Here is a 23,365-nt window from a genome sequence, read left to right as displayed (position 1 = left end):
TGATTAACAATAATTAGTGATGATAGTGATTAACAATAATTTGTGATGACAGTGATTAATAATAATAATTAGTGATGATAGTGATCAACAATAATTAGTGATGATAGTGATCAACAATAATTAGTGATGATAGTGATTAACAATAATTCGTGATGATAGTGATTAACAATAATTAGTGATGACAGTGATCAATAATAATTAGTGATGATAGTGATCAACAATAATTAGTGATGACAGTGATCAACAATAATTAGTGATGATAGTGATTAACAATAATTAGTGATGATAGTGATTAACAATAATTAGTGATGATAGTGATTAATAATAATTAGTGATGATAGTGATTAACAATAATTAGTGATGATAGTGATTAATAATAATTAGTGATGATAGTGATTAATAATAATTAGTGATGATGGTGATCAACAATAATTAGTGATGATAGTGATTAATAATAATTAGTGATGATGGTGATCAACAATAATTAGTGATGACAGTGATCAATAATAATTAGTGATGATAGTGATTAACAATAATTAGTGATGATAGTGATTAATGATAATTAGTGATGATAGTGATCAACAATAATTAGTGGTGATAGTGATCAATAATAATTAGTGATGATAGTGATTAACAATCATTAGTGATGATAGTGATTAATGATAATTAGTGATGATAGTGATTAACGATAATTAGTGATGACAGTGATTAACAATAATTAGTGATGATAGTGATTAACAATAATTAGTGATGACAGTGATTAATAATAATTAGTGATGATAGTGATTAATAATAATTTGTGATGACAGTGATTAACGATTAGTGATGATAGTGATTAATAATAATTAGTGATGATAGTGATTAACAATAATTAGTGATGACAGTGATCAATAATAATTAGGGATGATAGTGATTAATAATAATTAGTGATGATAGTGATCAACAATAATTAGTAATGATAGTGATTAACAATAATTAGTGATGATAGTGATTAACAATAATTAGTGATGATAGTGATTAACAATAATTAGTGATGATAGTGATTAATAATAATTGGTGATGATAGTGATTAACAATAATTAGTGATGACAGTGATCAATAATAATTTGTGATGATAGTGATTAACAATAATTAGTGATGATAGTGATTAATAATAATTAGTGATGATAGTGATTAACAATAATTAGTGATGATAGTGATTAACAATAATTAGTGATGATAGTGATTAGCGATAATTAGTGATGATGGGTGATCAACAATAATTAGTGATGACAGTGATCAATAATAATTAGTGATGACAGTGATCAACAATAATTAGCGATGATAGTGATTAACAATAATTAGTGATGATAGTGATTAACAATAATTAGTGATGATAGTGATTAACAATAATTAGTGATGACAGTGATTAATGATAACTAGTGATCATAGCGATGAACAATAATTAGTGATGACAGTGATCTTGGGCAGGCGATGTAACCTGCAGTGGAGACACCAACTCCAGGACATGCTTGAGGTGGATGGCGTAGTTGATCTTAGACTCAGCAGTTCTCAACTGGAACAGGGTAGATGGATAGACAGATACATAGATAGATACATTTTGATTTAAAGCTTTCGTGACTGCAGGGATTAATATTCTTGGTTCTTTCGGTAAAGTCACCACGTAGAAAGGGAAACTATAAAATAATAAAAATATAAAACAATAAAATTATCACGAAGTTTCGACTGCAACACGAGCAATCATCATCAAGGTGTGAAAACCACAGCAAGAAAATGTTATTCTTTTATATTTATATTATTTCCCTTCTACGTGACTTTACCGAATATAGATAGATACATGTAGAGATAAATATAGACAAATAAATAGATCACTAAATAGCCTCTCTCTCTACATCACGGGTGGGGAACCTTTTTTCTACCAAGGGCCATTTGGATATTTACAACATCATTCGCGGGCCATACAAAATTGATCAACTTAAAAATTAGCCCGTTATATCTGGTCAAACGTTTAATTAACTCGCCCCTAATGTGATGGCCTGGAACTGCTTCTCTTTGGCGAGGCGTTTGGTGATGTTAGCCGGTATTGATGATGTTGTTGCTACTCACAACTGCTCTTCCAGGATTGCTCTACCTAGATTTATTGAATTTCGAGTCCCGCCTGCGGTTGCCTTGGCAGGGCCAGAGGCTGGACGTTCCCCACCCCTGTTTAACGTGATGAAGGGGTACTGTGTGGTGCTGAGCGAGGTGATGCTGATGATGATTAAAGTGATCATCTCACCGTCTCTGTCTTAGGGATTTGAATCAGCATTGAGAGCAGGTGGTCTACATCCAGAAACTGACTGATAGCTGCACACACATACACACAGACATCACACATATACACACAGACACACACACACAGACATACACAACAACAACAACCGCCATTCGCCACTAAGTGGCGGTGACGTCACCACGACGCTTGTGCCAGGCCATGTGCACCTTGAGGCCACGTGAAGTGTCGAACGCCCACCGGCAGGAGGTCACGGGGCAGACCCAGGTGCCACGGGTCGACTGACTGAGATGACTGGCTGATGCACCACCTGTGCCCCCTACTGTGCCAACCTGCTGTGCTTTAGCCACCCGGCGCTCCGCTCATTGTTGTGAGCGTCGCTCCTCCGCCCTCCGTTGTTGTTGGAGGGCGACTGCCTCCAACTGCCCAGTAGCGTCCTTCACGAGCCTCCTCCACAGAGGCCGATCTTGACACCGCTGGTACCAGTCATCGGCAAGTCCACTCAGCTCCACGTCCTCCTGTACCACATCACTCCATCTCTTATCTAGCACAAGCAGCATCCGTTTAGCCCCCTCGATCCGGCCGAACAAAATCTGTTTGGGCATGTGGTGATTGGGCATGCGGGCTACATGGCCCAGCCAACGCAGTCTTGCCTGCCGGAGGAGCTCACCGATGGGACTTTGTCCAGATTTTTCGAGGATTTGTGAGCTCCTTACACAATCCAGCCTGGTTAAACCCAGGATTGATCGTAGGCAGGCCAGCCTAAATATTTCTAACTGGCGAAGATGTTCCATTTGGGGGGTCCACGTTTCACAAGCGTAGAGAAGGGAGGGAAGACCCAAAGCTTCGTGCGGAGCGACAGACCAGGTAACTTCCACACAGCGTTACGCAACCGATGAAAAGACATTGCCGCTCGACTGATTCGGAGTGCGATCTTTGCTGTTAAACCAGAGCCGGTCATGAGCGCACTGCCCAGGTATGGGAAACTCTCCACTCGCTCCACAACTGCCCCATCACCCACCCACCCACCCACTCACCCACCCACATACCCACTCACCCACCCACGCAACCACTCACTCACCCACTCAACCACCCACCCACTCACTCACCCACTCACGCACTCACTCACCCACTCACGCACCCACTCACCCGCCCACCCACATACCCACCCACCCACTCAGCCACCCACCCACCAACCCACCCACCCACCGGCCTGCACTCTATAGAAGTTGTCTTCCTGCATCAGCTCATCCACACAGTCGAGACGGCCTCTGAGCGTCTCTTCGTCCACCAGCGGCTCGTGGATGTTGGCTCTGAGCCGGCGCGCTCCTCCACGCGTCCTCGTGTAGTTGAGCACCCCGAATAGCGAGTGGGAGCTCCTGGGTGCACGCTCGCACGCACACACACACACACATGCACACACACGGGTGGAGGAGGGTCACACACACACACACACCAACACACACCCACACACACTCATACCACACTCGCACCCACACATACACGCACACACACCAACACACACACACACTACCACACTCGCACCCACACACACCCCCACACACACCAACACACACCAACACACACACTAACACACACACACCAACACAAACCACAAAACAACAACAACAACCGCCATTCGCCACTAAGTGGCGGTGACATCACCACGACGCTTGTGCCAGGCTATGTGCACCCTGAGGCCACGTGAAGTGTCGAACACCCGCTGGCAGGAGGTCACGGGGCAGACCCAGGTGCCACAGGTCGACTGACTGAGATGACTGGCTGATGCACCACCTGTGCCCCCTACTGTGGCAACCTGCTGTGCTTTAGCCACCCGGCGCTCCGCTCGTTGTTGTGAGCGTCGCTCCTCCGCCCTCCGTTGTTGTTGGAGGCCGACTGCCTCCAACTGCCCAGTAGCGTCCTTCACGAGCCTCCTACACAGAGGCCGATCTTGACACCGCTGGTACCAGTCATCGGCAAGTCCACTCAGCTCCACGTCCTCCTGTACCACATCACTCCATCTCTTCTCTAGCCCGTGCCGCACCCATTTAGCCCCCTCAATCCGGCCGAACAAAAGCTGTTTCGGCATGCGGTGGCTGGGCATGCGGGTTGCATGACCTATCCGAGGGGCCACTCTATCCCGAGGGGCCACTTTAGCCAGCACCTGTGACAGGAGGTCATAGAAGGCATCTGACTCATCGGCTTTGCCTGCATCCCTCCACGGATGTTCATCTTCGGTGGGGGCATAAGTAACCACGACCACCATTCCTCGCCTCGGGTTGATGGGAAGGCGAGCCCAAAGTAGCCTGGGGCTTACAGCTTCCCACACCTCACCGCCACGCTCCCACGCCCCCTTCATTCTTTTGTTCAAAAGAAGAACCACTCCCTGTTGTTTGGCAGTTTGCTGCCCCGAGTAGAGGACTGTCCACCCCTCATAGTGGCAGGAGCCAGAGCCGGTCCACCGGACCTCCTAAATGCCACATAGATCCAGGCGGTACCGGTCCAGCTCCCGACAGAGGAGTGGCAGGCTCTCCTCCGCAGTGAGCGTTCGAACATTCCACGTGGCCACCCGTAGTGGTTTTTCGTTGTTTCTGGAGGAGCCCCGAGGGTAGATATTCAATCTCCTGGCTCCACACACAACCACACACACCACACACACCCACACACCCACACACCCACACCACACCAACACCCACACACACACACCACACACACCAACACACACACACCAACACACAGAAGGGGGAGTGGCTATCCCCGCTAGCGAGGGAGGAGGAGGAGGAGGCATCGTCTACCGAGGGTCGTGGGAGTTGCGCAGCAGCTCCAGGTTGGCGGCCGTGGTGCCGTCGATCATGGCGGTGCGCTCACTGCCGCAGAAGGAGACGCGCACGGAGGCCGGGGCGAGCACCACGCCCTGGATGAACTCCACATACTGCAGCAGCGCCGCCAGCGAAGCCAGGCAGTAGTATCTGGGGGTGGTGGGCAGGGGCGAGGGTGAGTGGGAGGGTGAGAGGGGGGTGGGTGAGTGGATGGGTGAGTGGGTGGATGAGTGGATGGGTGAGTGGATGGGTGGGTGGGTGAGTGAGTGGGTAACCCTAACCCTAACCACTCCATCTCTTCTCTAGCCCGTACCGTGCCCGTTTAGCCCCCTCGATGCGGCCGAACAAAAGCTGTTTGGGCATGCGGTGGCTGGGCATGCGGGCTACATGGCCCAGCCAACGCAGCCTTACCTGCCGGAGGAGCTCACCGGTGAGCTCCTCACCCACTCACCCACACACTCACCCATAGACCCACACACTCACCCACACACTCACCCACACACTCACCCACACAATCACCCACAAACTCACCCACTCACCCACATACCCACACACTCACCCACACACTCACTCACCCACTCACCCACCCACTCACCCACCCACACACACACCCATAGACCCACACACTCACTCACCCACCCACTCACCCACACACACCCACACACTCACCCACACACACCCACTCACTTCCCCTGCACGTCCATGAGCACGGTGGCCATGTGGGGCACGCAGAGCCTTCGCACGGCGTCCATGCCCCGCTCCTCGTTGAAGTATTTCCTCAGCACCGTGGTCACGTGGGCCTCCTGCACACGCACTCACCACGAGGTGGCAGCACCCACTGTGGTGCGTCTGTGGGTCTCTGTGTGATGAGTCTATCGGTCTCTGTGTGGTGAGTCTATGGGTCTCTGTGTGGTGAGTCTGTGGGTCTCTGTGTGATGAGTCTATGGGTCTCTGTGTGATGAGTCTATGGGTCTCTGCGTGATGAGTCTATGGGTCTCTGCGTGATGAGTCTATAGGTCTCTGTGTGGTCTGTGGGTCTCTGTGTGGTGAGTCTATAGTTCTGTATGTGATGAGTCTATGGGTCTCTGCGTGGTGAGTCTATGGGTCTCTGTGTGATGCGTCTGTGGGTCTCTGTGTGGTGAGTCTATGGGTCTGTATGTGATGAGTCTATGGGTCTCTGCGTGGTGAGTCTATGGGACTCTATGTGGTGAGTCTATGGGTCTCTGTGTGGTGAGTCTATGGGTCTCTGTGTGGTGAGTCTAGGAGTCTCTGTGTGATGAGTCTATGGCTCTCTGTGTGATGAGTCTATGGGTCTCTGTGTGATGAGTCTATAGGTCTCTTTGTGATGAGTCTATGGGTCTCTGCAGGATGAGTCTATGGGTCTCTGTGTGGTGAGTCTATGGGTCTCTGTGTGGTGAGTCTATGGCTCTCTGTGTGATGAGTCTATGGGTCTCTGCGTGATGAGTCTATGGGTCTCTGTGTGGTGAGTCTATGGGTCTCTGTGTGGTGAGTCTATGGCTCTCTGTGTGATGAGTCTATGGGTCTCTGTGTGATGAGTCTATGGGTCTGTATGTGATGAGTCTATGGGTCTCTGCGTGATGAGTCTAGGAGTCTCCGTGTGCTGAGTCTATAGGTCTCTGTGTGATGAGTCTATGGGTCTCTGTGTGATGAGTCTATGGGTCTCTGTGTGATGAGTCTATGGCTCTCTGTGTGATGAGTCTATGGCTCTCTGTGTGATGAGTCTATGGGTCTCTGTGTGATGAGTCTATGGCTCTCTGTCTGATGAGTCTAGGAGTCTCTGTGTGATGAGTCTAGGAGTCTCCGCGTGGTGAGTAGTGGCGATGCCGTCCGTGCGTGCTCACAGGGAAGTAGTCCCTCAGCAGGGTGAACATTTTGCTGGCGTTTGGGTTGCAGGCCGTGTGGGGCATCACCACCTCCAGTGGGCGTAGCACCTGCAGCTTGGTGATCGCCTGAACAAGCAGCAGCAGCAGCAGCGCCAGCAACGAGAACAACAGGCTGAGGTGCAGCAGGAGGAAGTCACGGGACAGACCCAGGTGCAGTGGGTTGACTGCTGTGCCAGGCTAGGTGCGCCAGGAGGAGGTCACGGGACAGACCCAGGTGCAGTGGGTTGACTGCTGTGCCAGGCTAGGTGCACCAGGAGGAGGTCACGGGGCAGGCCCAGGTGCAGTGGGTTGACTGCTGTGCCAGGCTAGGTGCACCAGGAGGAGGTCACGGGACAGGCCCAGGTGCAGTGGGTTGACTGCTGTGCCAGGCTAGGTGCACCAGGAGGAGGTCACGGGACAGACCCAGGTGCAGTGGGTTGACTGCTGTGCCAGGCTAGGTGCACCAGGAGGAGGTCACGGGACAGACCCAGGTGCAGTGCGTTGACTCCTGTGCCAGGCTAGGTGCACCAGGAGGAGGTCACGGGACAGATCCAGGTGCAGTGCGTTGACTCCTGTGCCAGGCTAGGTGCACCAGCAGGAGGTCACGGGACAGACCCAGGTGCAGTGGATTGACTGCTGTGCCAGGCTAGGTGCACCAGGAGGAGCTCACGGGACAGACCCAGGTGCAGTGCGTTGACTCCTGTGCCAGGCTAGGTGCACCAGGAGGAGGTCACGGGACAGACCCAGGTGCAGTGGGTTGACTGCTGTGCCAGGCTAGGTGCACCAGGAGGAGGTCACGGGACAGACCCAGGTGCAGTGGGTTGACTGCTGTGCCAGGCTAGGTGCACCAGGAGGAGGTCACGGGACAGACCCAGGTGCAGTGGGTTGACTGCTGTGCCAGGCTAGGTGCACCAGGAGGAGCTCACGGGACAGACCCAGGTGCAGTGCGTTGACTCCTGTGCCAGGCTAGGTGCACCAGGAGGAGGTCACGGGACAGACCCAGGTGCAGTGGGTTGACTGCTGTGCCAGGCTAGGTGCACCAGGAGGAGGTAACGGGACAGACCCAGGTGCAGTGGGTTGACTGCTGTGCCAGGCTAGGTGCACCAGGAGGAGGTCACGGGACAGACACAGGTGCAGTGGGTTGACTGCTGTGCCAAGCTAGGTGCATGAGGTAAGATAAAATAAAAAAAACTAGTGTTTAATAGTTTAAGACTAACCTAACCTGTCAATGTATATATACTGCATACCGTCAGAATAACGACACGCACACATTGGCACGTAGCTACTTACGTGGCTACGGGGCCCCGCACTTTCAAGGGCCCCGCGCTAAACGCTTTCAAGCGATCAATTCCGGTTCGGTGATTCCGCTCTCTTACCAGAGTACGAAACCGCCCTTCAGCTTTTACGAACGGCCGAGTGTGTTGAAGGTTCAGTTTCAGTTTTCAGTTTATTTTGGGTATAGTCCTGTGAGCCATCCGGCTCTTGAATCGGAGTGCAACCGCAACAAACCAACAAAAACACGAGCAAGAAAAGCATCAAATTTTGACTTAAAGCTTCCGTGACTGCAGTGGTTCATATTCTTAGCTCTTTCGGTAAAGTCACGTTAAAGGGAAATAATAAAATAATAAGCACAGAGACAATTTAAACCGAGAAGATGGATTCTGGCTTAGCAATCATTGGAAGGATTTGATAAACCATTTCAGGTCTTAATTGATTGTTCACGCTTACGGTGGCATTTAGACAGCATACATTAATTTTTCGTCTCCCCCCTCCTCTTTTCAGAACATAGATGGACTCGTCCTTCTAAATAAACTGTCAAATCGCTGCCCGTGGTGCTAACGTTTTATAAATAAATAAATGCACCCTTTAAAAATAAATACATAAATGCAAACCGACACACCTGATGACGACTGTTTGTGTTATGGTCGAAACGTCGTGAGAATTTTTATTGTTTTATATATATTTTATTATTTTATTGTTTCCCTTCAACGCGACTTTACCGAAAGAGCTAGGAATATTAATTACTGCAGTCACGAAAGCTTTAAATCAAAACAACCACAGCCACAAGCAAACTTAGGTTAGAAATGCGTCGCATTATCCGGCCGTACGGCAAGTGACAAAAATGACAATCGCTATACCGCACAGGTGAAGAATGTGCGTGTTTTAGTTTTTAATTCAGGGCCCGCTTCATAACACGCACTGCACGGGGGGGGGGGGCCCTTTATGTTCATGCACGGAGAGAGAAGGAGGCTGACCTTGACGTAGGGCTGGCTGTCGGGGAACTGACACAGGACCAGCTCGGGGCAGCGCAGGTCGATGCTGGCCAGGCCGACCTCGCCCCGAGCGATACCTCGGCCCTCTGCCAACGCCACCACCACCGACCTCGCCTCCACCTCCTCCTCCTCGTCGTCGTCGCCGGCGTCGGCGTCGTCAGTCGTGGAGAACGAGGTCGCTGCGGGGCCACAAGAGAGACGGGGTGCTGCCTCCTGTCGTGAGTCGATGAACGGTGGTGAGTCTACGGGTCTCTGTGTGAGTCTACGGGTCTCTGTGTGAGTCTACGGGGCTCTGTGTGTGAGTCTACGGGTCTCTGTGTGAGTCTATGGGTCTCTGTGTGAGTCTACGGGTCTCTGTGTGAGTCTACGGGGCTCTGTGTGTGAGTCTACGGGTCTCTGTGTGAGTCTATGGGTCTCTGTGTGTGAGTCTACGGGTCTCTGTCTGAGTCTATGGGTTTTTGTGTCAGTCTATGGGTCTCTGTGTGAGTCTATGGGTCTCTGTGTGATTCTACGGGTCTCTGTGTGAGTCTATGGGTCTCTGTGTGAGTCTACGGGTCTCTGTGTGAGTCTATGGGTCTCTGTGTGAGTCTACGGGTCTCTGTGTGAGTCTATGGGTCTCTGTGTGAGTCTACGGGTCTCTGTGTGAGTCTATGAAGGGTGGTGAGTCTATGGGTCTCTGTGTGAGTCTATGGGTCTCTGTGTGAGTTTACGGGTCTCTGTGTGAGTCTATGTGTCTCTGTGTGAGTCTATGGGTCTCTGTGCGAGTCTACGGGTCTCTGTGTGAGTCTATGAAGGGTGGTGAGTCTATGGGTCTCTGTGTGAGTATATGGGTCTCTGTGTGAGTTTACGGGTCTCTGTGTGAGTCTATGTGTCTCTGTGTGAGTCTATGGGTCTCTGTGCGAGTCTACGGGTCTCTGTGTGAGTCTATGAAGGGTGGTGAGTCTATGGGTTTCTGTGTGAGTCTGTGGGTCTCTGTGTGAGTCTATGGGTTTCTGTGTGAGTCTATGGGTCTCTGTGTGAGTCTACAGGTCTCTGTGTGAGTCTATGGGTTTCTGTGTGAGTCTATGGGTCTCTGTGTGAGTCTATGGGTCTCTGTGCGAGTCTACGGGTCTCTGTGTGAGTCTATGAAGGGTGGTGAGTCTATGGGTCTCTGTGTGAGTCTATGGGTCTCTGTGTGAGTTTACGGGTCTCTGTGTGAGTCTATGTGTCTCTGTGTGAGTCTATGGGTCTCTGTGCGAGTCTACGGGTCTCTGTGTGAGTCTATGAAGGGTGGTGAGTCTATGGGTTTCTGTGTGAGTCTGTGGGTCTCTGTGTGAGTCTATGGGTTTCTGTGTGAGTCTACGGGTCTCTGTGTGAGTCTACGGGACTCTGTGTGAGTCTACCGGTGGACGTGGTGGCCCTGCTGCTGCTGCCGGGCGCATGCCTCTGGCGTTGCCGCCGCGAGCTGCCCGGCGCTGCACGGAACCGGGAAGCGGGGAGGGGCACCCGCGGGGCCCAGGAGGAGAAGCCTGGCATCACCACGGTGGGAGCATCACCGCAGCCGCCACCGCCACCACCGCCGCCGCGGGCCCTGCCGCCGCCGCTGGTGGTTGTGGCGGTGTCGGCGTTGCCGCTCCGGTCGGCCCAACCCGACTCTGGGAACAAGAGAAACGGGGGGGCGGCGGACGGAGACTTAATTAAAGCGATCCGTTTTCTTTGAGGCTTCTCACGCTCTCGGCCCTGTTCTAACGTGGCACGTGGGGAGTGCGATGGCGTCCCCAGTGGACGCGGGCACCAGAAGACCGACATCGTTCAAGAGAGAGGCTTCACCAAAAACAGAAGCGAGAGAGCTTGCATACTTCGACAGCTGGCGAGGAACGACGCCTCCCTCTCGTCTCCCACCCACCAACCCCAGCGAGGTCTTCTGCAAAAATCCTGTTCGGCAGGATTAACGGTGCTCCCCTTTGACAAGACCCTAGCGGAGGGTGCGAGCTGATTTTTGAAAGGGGGGGGGGGGGTGGAGAGGCTGCGTAGGGCCACACATTCGCTCGACGCAATATCACAGAACGGTGCCCGGAATGGAAAGCCGTGGGCTTGTTGGGGCCTTAACGCTCCGCAGGGAGCGGAGAGCAGCGAGATGCAATCTGTTCCTTAAAACTGCCGTGACCGCAGGAATTCGTGTTGTTGAGTTATTTCGGCAAAAACTCACGTAGGTACGAAAACATTTTAATGGATCACGACGTTTGGATCGCGACACAAGCAACCGTCACCAGGTGTGAAACGAACACAGAAGGTGGACCGCCGACGTAGGAGCTGACGTAGGAGCAGTCCACGTGACCTCACCGAAAGAACCAAAGGATAAGGAGCAAGAGGATCCAAAGTACGGTAATCCGTCAACATCAAAATAATCCGCGGAGAGGCGTCATCCCCCTCAGGGGCGGAGCCAGGATTTTCAGCCCGGGGTGACATTCAACAAATGTTAACTTCAAAAATGATTAGAGATTTCGATTTAAAGCTTTCGTGACTGCAAGGATTCATCTTCTTTGGTTCTTGCGGTAAAGTCACCACGTAGAATGAGAATAAAATAATAAAACAATAAAATTCTCACGAAGTTTCGGCCACAACACAAGTGGCTTTCTTCAGGTTTAAAGGGACAGACCTGTTTGGACGACAGGTGGCCTGAAGAAGGCCACCTGCGTTGCGGCCGAAATGTCGTGAGAATTTTATTGTTTTATTTTATTATTTTATTCTCATTCTACGTGGTGGTGACTTTACCGAAAGAACCAAAGAAGATGATTAGAGAGTCAGGCTTGTTGAACCAGACGCCATCGGTTTGGCGACACGCTCTGACGGTGCAGTTACACGAAGTCCGCCAGACCAAGTGTCGTGCACTTACACGCACAATGTTTCAGATTTTTCGATTTTTTTTCAGGGGTGACAATTGTCTAACCCTGTCACCCCCCCCGCCCCCTGGCTCCGCCGCTGATTGCCCTCCTGCACTCTCTCCGACCTTGCATCCTGGAGTGGCGTGCCGCGGGCGTGGAGCTGAGCAAAGACGAGGAGGCGGAGGAGGTGGTGGTGCTGTGTAGCTTGGCTCTGGTCTTTGTGCGCCGGGGAGGAGAATCCAGCAGTAGGCCAAACGAGTACTTGGGACCCTTCGTGGACATCCTGCAACCAAGCCTGGGGGTGAGCGAGATGTTGACTACCTCACCTGGTATACAGCAAGACGTCGTGTGTGTCACCACCATCATCATCACGGTGGCTAGGAGATGTTGACTACCTCGCCTGGTATACAGCAGGAGGTTGTGGGTTCCACCATCATCATCATCACGGTGGCTAGGAGATGTTGACTACCTCGCCTGGTATACAGCAGGAGGTCGTGGGTTCCACCACCAACATCATCATCACGGTGGCTAGGAGATGTTGACTACCTCACCTGGTATACAGCAGGTCGTGGGTTCCACCACCACCATCATCATCATCACGGTGGCTAGGTGATGTTAACTACCTCGCCTGGTATACAGCAGGAGGTCGTGGGTTCCACCACCACCATCATCATCACGGTGGCTAGGAGATGTTAACGTCTGAGCCTGGCAGTGATTAGGAAGCTTGGGGAATATTCAAATCTGTGCGAGGGGCTTAACGCTGCTCAAATGATGAGGATCTGCGAGATTACCTCATCCGATTTCAAAAGAGCGGATCACCTGTCAGACACACACACAGACATCACACACACACACAAGACACACACAGACATCACACACACACACAAGACACACACAGACATCACACACACAAGACACACACACAGACATCACACACACACACATCACACAAGACACACACAGACATCACACACACACAGACACACACAAGACACACACAGACATCACACGCACACAGCCATCACACACACACACAAGACACACACAGACATCACAAACACACAAGACACACACACACAAGACACACACACAGACATCACACACACAGACATCACACACACAAGACACACACACACACAGACATCACACAAGACACACACACATCACACACACATCATACACACAGACATCACACACACACAGACACACACAAGACACACACAGACATCACATACACACAGCCATCACACACACACAAGACACACACAGCCATCACACACACACACATCACACACACACAGACACACACAAGACACACACAGACATCACACACACACAGCCATCACACACACACACAAGACACACACAGACATCACACACACATCACAAAAGACTCACACAGACATCACACACACATCACACACACAAGACACACACAGACATCACACGCACACAGCCATCACACACACACACACAAGACACACACAGACATCACAAACACACAAGACACACACAGACATCACACACACAGACATCACACACACAGACATCACACACACAGACATCACACAAGACACACACAGACATCACACACACATCATACACACAGACATCACACACACACAGACACACACAAGACACACACAGACATCACATACACACAGCCATCACACACACACAAGACACACACAGACATCACACACACATCACACACACACAGACACACACAAGACACACACAGACATCACACACACACAGCCATCACACACACACACGCACAAGACACACACAGACATCACACACACATCACACACACACAGACACACATAAGACACACACAGACATCACACACACACAGCCATCACACACACACACAAGACACACACAGACATCACACACACAACACACACACAAGACACACACAGACATCACACACACAAAGACATCACACACACACGACACACACAGACATCACACACAGACATCACACACACACACACACAGACATCACACACACACGACACACACACAGACATCACACACACACAGACATCACACACACATCACACAAGACACACACAGACATCACACACACAGACACACACAAGACACACACAGACATCACACACACACAGCCATCACACACACACACAATACACACACAGCCATCACACACACACACACAAAAGACTCACACAGACATCACACACACATCACACACACAAGACACACACAGACATCACACGCACACAGCCATCACACACACAAGACACACACAGACATCACAAACACACAAGACACACACACAGACATCACACACACAAGACACACAGACACACACACAGACATCACACAAGACACACACAGACATCACACACACATCATACACACAGACATCACACACACACAGACACACACAAGACACACACAGACATCACATACACACAGCCATCACACACACACAAGACACACACAGACATCACACACACACAGCCATCACACACACACACACAAGACACACATAAGACACACACAGACATCACACACACACAGCCATCACACACACACACAAGACACACACAGACATCACGCACACACAGCCATCACACACACACACACAAGACACACACACGACACACACAGACATCACACACAGACATCACACACACACACAGACATCACACACACACGACACACACACAGACATCACACACACACAGACATCACACACACATCACACAAGACACACACAGACATCACACACACAGACACACACAAGACACACACAGACATAACACACACAGCCATCACACACACACACAATACACACACAGACATCACACACACACACAAAAGACTCACACAGACATCACACACACATCACACACACAAGACACACACAGACATCACACGCACACAGCCATCACACACACAAGACACACACAGACATCACAAACACACAAGACACACACACAGACATCACACACACAGACATCACACACACAAGACACACAGACACACACACAGACATCACACAAGACACACACAGACATCACACACACATCATACACACAGACATCACACACACACAGACACACACAAGACACACACAGACATCACATACACACAGCCATCACACACACACAAGACACACACAGACATCACACACACACAGCCATCACACACACACACACAAGACACACATAAGACACACACAGACATCACACACACACAGCCATCACACACACACACACAAGACACACACACGACACACACAGACATCACACACAGACATCACACACACACACAGACATCACACACACACGACACACACACAGACATCACACACACACAGACATCACACACACATCACACAAGACACACACAGACATCACACACACAGACACACACAAGACACACACAGACATAACACACACAGCCATCACACACACACACAATACACACACAGACATCACACACACACACAAAAGACTCACACAGACATCACACACACATCACACACACAAGACACACACAGACATCACACGCACACAGCCATCACACACACAAGACACACACAGACATCACAAACACACAAGACACACACACAGACATCACACACACAGACATCACACACACAAGACACACAGACACACACACAGACATCACACAAGACACACACAGACATCACACACACATCATACACACAGACATCACACACACACAGACACACACAAGACACACACAGACATCACATACACACAGCCATCACACACACACAAGACACACACAGACATCACACACACACAGCCATCACACACACACACACAAGACACACACAGACATCACACACACATCACACACACACAGACAAGACACACACAGACATCACACACACACAGCCATCACACACACACACAAGACACACACAGACATCACACACACAACACACACACAAGACACACACAGACATCACACACACAAAGACATCACACACACACGACACACACAGACATCACACACAGACATCACACACACACACACAGACATCACACACACACGACACACACACAGACATCACACACACACAGACATCACACACACATCACACAAGACACACACAGACATCACACACACAGACACACACAAGACACACACAGACATCACACACACACAGCCATCACACACACACACAATACACACACAGCCATCACACACACACACACAAAAGACTCACACAGACATCACACACACATCACACACACAAGACACACACAGACATCACACGCACACAGCCATCACACACACAAGACACACACAGACATCACACACACACAGCCATCACACACACACACAATACACACACAGCCATCACACACACACACACACAAGACACACACAGACATCACATACACACAGCCATCACACACACACAAGACACACACAGCCATCACACACACACACATCACACACACACAGACACACACAAGACACACACAGACATCACACACACACAGCCATCACACACACACACAAGACACACACAGACATCACACACACATCACAAAAGACTCACACAGACATCACACACACATCACACACACAAGACACACACAGACATCACACGCACACAGCCATCACACACACACAAGACACACACAGACATCACAAACACACAAGACACACACAGACATCACACACACAGACATCACACACACAGACATCACACACACAGACATCACACAAGACACACACAGACATCACACACACATCATACACACAGACATCACACACACACAGACACACACAAGACACACACAGACATCACATACACACAGCCATCACACACACACAAGACACACACAGACATCACACACACATCACACACACACAGACACACACAAGACACACACAGACATCACACACACACAGCCATCACACACACACACGCACAAGACACACACAGACATCACACACACATCACACACACACAGACACACATAAGACACACACAGACATCACACACACACAGCCATCACACACACACACAAGACACACACAGACATCACACACACAACACACACACAAGACACACACAGACATCACACACACAAAGACATCACACACACACGACACACACAGACATCACACACAGACATCACACACACACACACAGACATCACACACACACGACACACACACAGACATCACACACACACAGACATCACACACACATCACACAAGACACACACAGACATCACACACACAGACACACACAAGACACACACAGACATCACACACACACAGCCATCACACACACACACAATACACACACAGCCATCACACACACACACACAAAAGACTCACACAGACATCACACACACATCACACACACAAGACACACACAGACATCACACGCACACAGCCATCACACACACAAGACACACACAGACATCACAAACACACAAGACACACACACAGACATCACACACACAAGACACACAGACACACACACAGACATCACACAAGACACACACAGACATCACACACACATCATACACACAGACATCACACACACACAGACACACACAAGACACACACAGACATCACATACACACAGCCATCACACACACACAAGACACACACAGACATCACACACACACAGCCATCACACACACACACACAAGACACACATAAGACACACACAGACATCACACACACACAGCCATCACACACACACACAAGACACACACAGACATCACGCACACACAGCCATCACACACACACACACAAGACACACACACGACACACACAGACATCACACACAGACATCACACACACACACAGACATCACACACACACGACACACACACAGACATCACACACACACACAAAAGACTCACACAGACATCACACACACATCACACACACAAGACACACACAGACATCACACGCACACAGCCATCACACACACAAGACACACACAGACATCACAAACACACAAGACACACACACAGACATCACACACACAGACATCACACACACAAGACACACAGACACACACACAGACATCACACAAGACACACACAGACATCACACACACATCATACACACAGACATCACACACACACAGACACACACAAGACACACACAGACATCACATACACACAGCCATCACACACACACAAGACACACACAGACATCACACACACACAGCCATCACACACACACACAAGACACACACAGACATCACACACACAGACACACACAAGACACACACAGACATCACACACACACAGCCATCACACACACACACAATACACACACAGCCATCACACACACACACACAAAAGACTCACACAGACATCACACACACATCACACACACAAGACACACACAGACATCACACGCACACAGCCATCACACACACAAGACACACACAGACATCACAAACACACAAGACACACACACAGACATCACACACACAAGACACACAGACACACACACAGACATCACACAAGACACACACAGACATCACACACACATCATACACACAGACATCACACACACACAGACACACACAAGACACACACAGACATCACATACACACAGCCATCACACACACACAAGACACACACAGACATCACACACACACAGCCATCACACACACACACACAAGACACACATAAGACACACACAGACATCACACACACACAGCCATCACACACACACACAAGACACACACAGACATCACGCACACACAGCCATCACACACACACACACAAGACACACACACGACACACACAGACATCACACACAGACATCACACACACACACAGACATCACACACACACGACACACACACAGACATCACACACACACACAAAAGACTCACACAGACATCACACACACATCACACACACAAGACACACACAGACATCACACGCACACAGCCATCACACACACAAGACACACACAGACATCACAAACACACAAGACACACACACAGACATCACACACACAGACATCACACACACAAGACACACAGACACACACACAGACATCACACAAGACACACACAGACATCACACACACATCATACACACAGACATCACACACACACAGACACACACAAGACACACACAGACATCACATACACACAGCCATCACACACACACAAGACACACACAGACATCACACACACACAGCCATCACACACACACACAAGACACACACAGACATCACACACACATCACACACACACAGACACACATAAGACACACACAGACATCACACACACAGCCATCACACACACACAAGACACACACAGACATCACACACACAACACACACACAAGACACACACAGACATCACACATACAAAGACATCACACACACACGACACACACACAGACATCACACACAGACATCACACACACACACAGACATCACACACACACAGACATCACACACACAGACATCACACACACATCACACACACACAGACATCACACACACACAGACATCACACACACACAAGACACACACAGACATCACACACAAAGATCCCCCGTACAGCCTTAACAATCTGTAGGGGCAAGTGCTGTAAGAGAGTAGCAGCACCTATAAGGGCCGGCACTGTGGTACACAAGGGGGTGGGTGGCCAGTACCACGCCCGACCGCCTTTGTCTCCCCCAGTGGTGATGTTTACTACACACCACCACACCAGGTACTCATTTGAGGCTGAGTCGACCTAGGGGAGGCCCAGGACCGGTTCAGAGAATCGTAGCGCGGCGTAGCGCTAATCACTACACTACCGCTCCCCACATACACACACACAGACACACACACAGAGACACACACATCACACACAGAGACACACACACATTACACACAGAGACACACCCAGAGACACACACACAGAGACACACACATCACACACGGAGACACACACATCACACACAGAGACACACACAGAGACACACACACAGAGACACACACCACACACAGAGACACACACAGAGACACACACAGAGACACACACGGAGACACACACACACATCACACACAGAGACACACACCACACACAGAGACACACACACAGAGACACACACGTACACACACAGAGACACACACCACACACAGAGACACACACACGTACACACACGGACACACACGGAGACACACAGAGACATACACAGATACATACTCACATACACACAGATACACACACATACACACAGATACACATACACACACAGAGATAAATACACATACACACAGACACACAGATACACACTATTACACTATTCAACTACAGACGAGAGACCTTCTGCAGTGATCTGTCAGTGCAGGAGCGGAGCTGCTGTGAGGCGAGGCGCTTGGAGCTCTCTGATTGGTCCAAGCGGCGACTTGGAGCCAATCAGATTTGGTTCCTCCCTAGCCACGTGACGCGGGATTTTTTTTTCCCGCAAAATTTTTGAGGCTCCTCCTCGGCCAGGCGCCATTTTGAGAGTCGTGAGGTGCGGATTTGATTTTTTTCGGAGCAGAAATTAACGACGATGACGACCCCCCAGGGGTGCGAGATCGCCTCTCGTGAGGGAAAACATGAGGTAAAAAGTGGCCTCAAATGTCCAGCCCGTGATTCGCAGATAGTTTAAATATGCACTGTTGAATTTATGGGCAGTGTTGGGTCTATGGGGCGGTGCTGAATCTATGGGGCAGTGTTGAGTCTATGGGCAGTGCTGAGTCTATGGGGCAGTGTTGAGTCTATGGTGCAGTGTTGAGTCTATGGGGCAGTGTTGAGTCTATGGGCAGTGCTGAGTCTATGGGGCAGTGCTGAGTCTATGGTGCAGTGTTGAGTCTATGGGGCAGTGTTGAGTCTATGGGCAGTGCTGAGTCTATGGGGCAGTGTTGAGTCTATGGTGCAGTGCTGAGTCTATGGGGCAGTGCTGAGTCTATGGGGCAGTGCTGAGTCTATGGGGCAGTGCTGAGTATATGGGGCAGTGCTGAGTCTATGGGGCAGTGCTGAGTCTATGGGACAGTGCTGAGTCTATGGGCAGTGCTGAGTCTATGGGGCAGTGCTGAGTTTATGGTGCAGTGTTGAGTCTATGGGCAGTGTTGAGTCTATGGTGCAGTGCTGAGTTTATGGTGCAGTGTTGAGTCTATGGGCAGTGTTGAGTCTATGGGGCAGTGTTGAGTCTATGGGCAGTGCTGAGTCTATGGCACAGTGTTGAGTCTATGGGACAGTGCTGAGTCTATGGGGCAGTGCTGAGGCTATGGTCATTGACAAAATACAAACGATTTAATTTGTGAATAGTTTACCTCGTGAGGGGCATAAGATGTGCCAGTATTCGTCGAGATGACTGTTTTCTTTACACCCCGCGAGTAATTTATTGCTTAAAGGAGACATCGTGGAGGGAAACAATGGGAGTGATATAAAACTACATCTGTGTGCTTTGTGGTTGTTCCTACACGAATGTAGACTGTAGTAATGGTTATTAACCAGAGTGTACTGACAGTCTATAATGTAGACTGTAGCCTGGTTATTAAGTATGGTGAGTGTACTGACAGTCTATAATGTAGACTGTAGTAATGGTTATTAAGTATGGTGAGTGTACTGACAGTCTATAATGTAGACTGTGGTAATGGTTATTAAGTATGGTGAGTGTACTAACAGTCTATAATGTAGACTGTAGCCTGGTTATTAAGTATGGTGAGTGTACTGACAGTCTATAATGTAGACTGTAGTAATGGTTATTAAGTATGGTGAGTGTACTGACAGTCTATAATGTAGACTGTAGTAATGGTTATTAAGTATGGTGAGTGTACTGACAGTCTATAATGTAGACTGTAGTAATGGTTATTAACCAGAGTGTACTGACAGTCTATAATGTAGACTGTAGTAATGGTTATTAAGTATGGTGAGTGTACTGACAGTCTATAATGTAGTCTGTAGCCTGGTTATTAAGTATGGTGAGTGTACTGACAGTCTATAATGTAGACTGTAGTAATGGTTATAAAGTATTGTGAGTGTACTGACAGTCTATAATGTAGACTGTAGCCTGGTTATTAAGTATGGTGAGTGTACTGAGAGTCTATAATGTAGACTGTAGCCTGGTTATTAAGTATGGTGAGTGTACTGACAGTCTATAATGTAAACTGTAGCCTGGTTATTAAGTATGGTGAGTGTAATGAGAGTCTATAATGTAGACTGTAGTAATGGTTATTAAGTATGGTAAGTGTATTGAGAGTCTATAATGTAGACTGTAGCCTGGTTATTAAGTATGGTGAGTGTACTGACAGTCTATAATGTAGACTGTAGTCATGGTTATTAATTCTGGGTGAGTGTACTGACAGTCTATAATGTAGACTGTAGTAATGGTTATTAAGTATGGTGAGTGTACTGATAGTCTTTAATGTAGACTGTAGTAATGGTTATTAAGTATGGTGAGTGTACTGGCAGTCTATAATGTAGACTGTAGTAATGGTTATTAAGCTGAGTGAGTGTACTAGCAGTCTATAATGTAGACTGTAGCCTGGTTATTAAGCTGGGTGAGTGTACTGAAAGTCTATAATGTAGACTGTAGTAATGGTTATTAAGTATGGTGAGTGTACTGACAGTCTATAATGTAGACTGTAGTAATGGTTATTAAGTATGGTGAGTGTACTGACAGTCTATAATGTAGACTGTTGTAATGGTTATTAAGTATGGTGAGTGTGCTGACAGTCTATAATGTAGACTGTAGCCTGGTTATTAAGTATGGTGAGTGTACTGACAGTCTATAATGTAGACTGTAGTAATGGTTAAGTATGGTGAGTGTACTGACAGTCTATAATGTAGACTGTAGTAATGGTTATTAAGTATGGTGAGTGTACTGACAGTCTATAATGTAGTCTGTAGCCTGGTTATTAAGTATGGTGAGGGTACTGACAGTCTATAATGTAGACTGTAGTAATAGTTATTAAGTATTGTGAGTGTACTGACAGTCTATAATGTAGACTGTAGTAATGGTTATTAAGCTGAGTGAGTGTACTGACAGTTTATAATGTAGACTGTAGTAATGGTTATTAAGTATGGTGAGTGTACTGAGAGTCTATAATGTAGACTGTAGTAATGGTTATTAAGTATGGTGAGTGTACTGGCAGTCTATAATGTAGACTGTAGTAATGGTTATTAAGCTGAGTGAGTGTACTAGCAGTCTATAATGTAGACTGTAGCCTGGTTATTAGGCTGGGTGAGTGTACAGAAAGTC

At 48.8% G+C, this 23,365-nt stretch overlaps 2 protein-coding genes across 2 annotated transcripts in view; one reads left to right on the top strand and one right to left on the bottom strand.

Annotated features, from left to right (window-relative positions):
• Positions 1–1,444: 1,444 nt before the first annotated feature.
• Positions 1,445–14,096, bottom strand: LOC142920275 (mutS protein homolog 4-like). Its single transcript, XM_076062792.1, has 10 exons — positions 12,903–14,096; positions 12,237–12,394; positions 10,630–10,881; positions 9,230–9,426; positions 6,954–7,061; positions 5,779–5,894; positions 5,068–5,241; positions 3,482–3,651; positions 2,279–2,346; positions 1,445–1,555 (listed from the first exon to the last, which is right to left on the bottom strand). Exons 1-10 carry the CDS (start codon positions 12,905–12,907, stop codon positions 1,445–1,447), a joined length of 1,359 nt encoding a protein of 452 aa, XP_075918907.1. The 5' UTR covers positions 12,908–14,096.
• Positions 14,097–20,610: 6,514 nt separating this feature from the next.
• The window catches only part of LOC142920274 (uncharacterized), a 44,710-nt gene continuing 41,955 nt past the window's right edge, over positions 20,611–23,365 (top strand). Inside the window, exon 1 of the mRNA XM_076062791.1 lies at positions 20,611–20,722. Coding sequence (XP_075918906.1) covers positions 20,672–20,722 — 51 coding nt within the window. The 5' untranslated portion in view covers positions 20,611–20,671. The remainder of the gene's footprint in view (positions 20,723–23,365) is intronic.

Source organism: Petromyzon marinus, unplaced genomic scaffold, assembly GCF_048934315.1.
Source record: "Petromyzon marinus isolate PM22_M1 ecotype Great Lakes invasive population unplaced genomic scaffold, UKy_Petmar_22M1.pri1.0 PM_G_Scaffold_70, whole genome shotgun sequence".
Lineage (NCBI taxonomy): Eukaryota > Metazoa > Chordata > Hyperoartia > Petromyzontiformes > Petromyzontidae > Petromyzon > Petromyzon marinus.
This window is presented reverse-complemented; position numbering and strand designations above follow the sequence as displayed.

Coding starts and splice junctions, on each gene's coding strand:
- LOC142920275 (XM_076062792.1), bottom strand. Junction 10,882..12,236: donor ACGCCACTCCAGGATGCAAG/GTCGGAGAGAGT, acceptor TCTTGTTCCCAG/AGTCGGGTTGGGCCGACCGG. Junction 7,062..9,229: donor ACAGCCAGCCCTACGTCAAG/GTCAGCCTCCTT, acceptor CTGCTTGTTCAG/GCGATCACCAAGCTGCAGGT.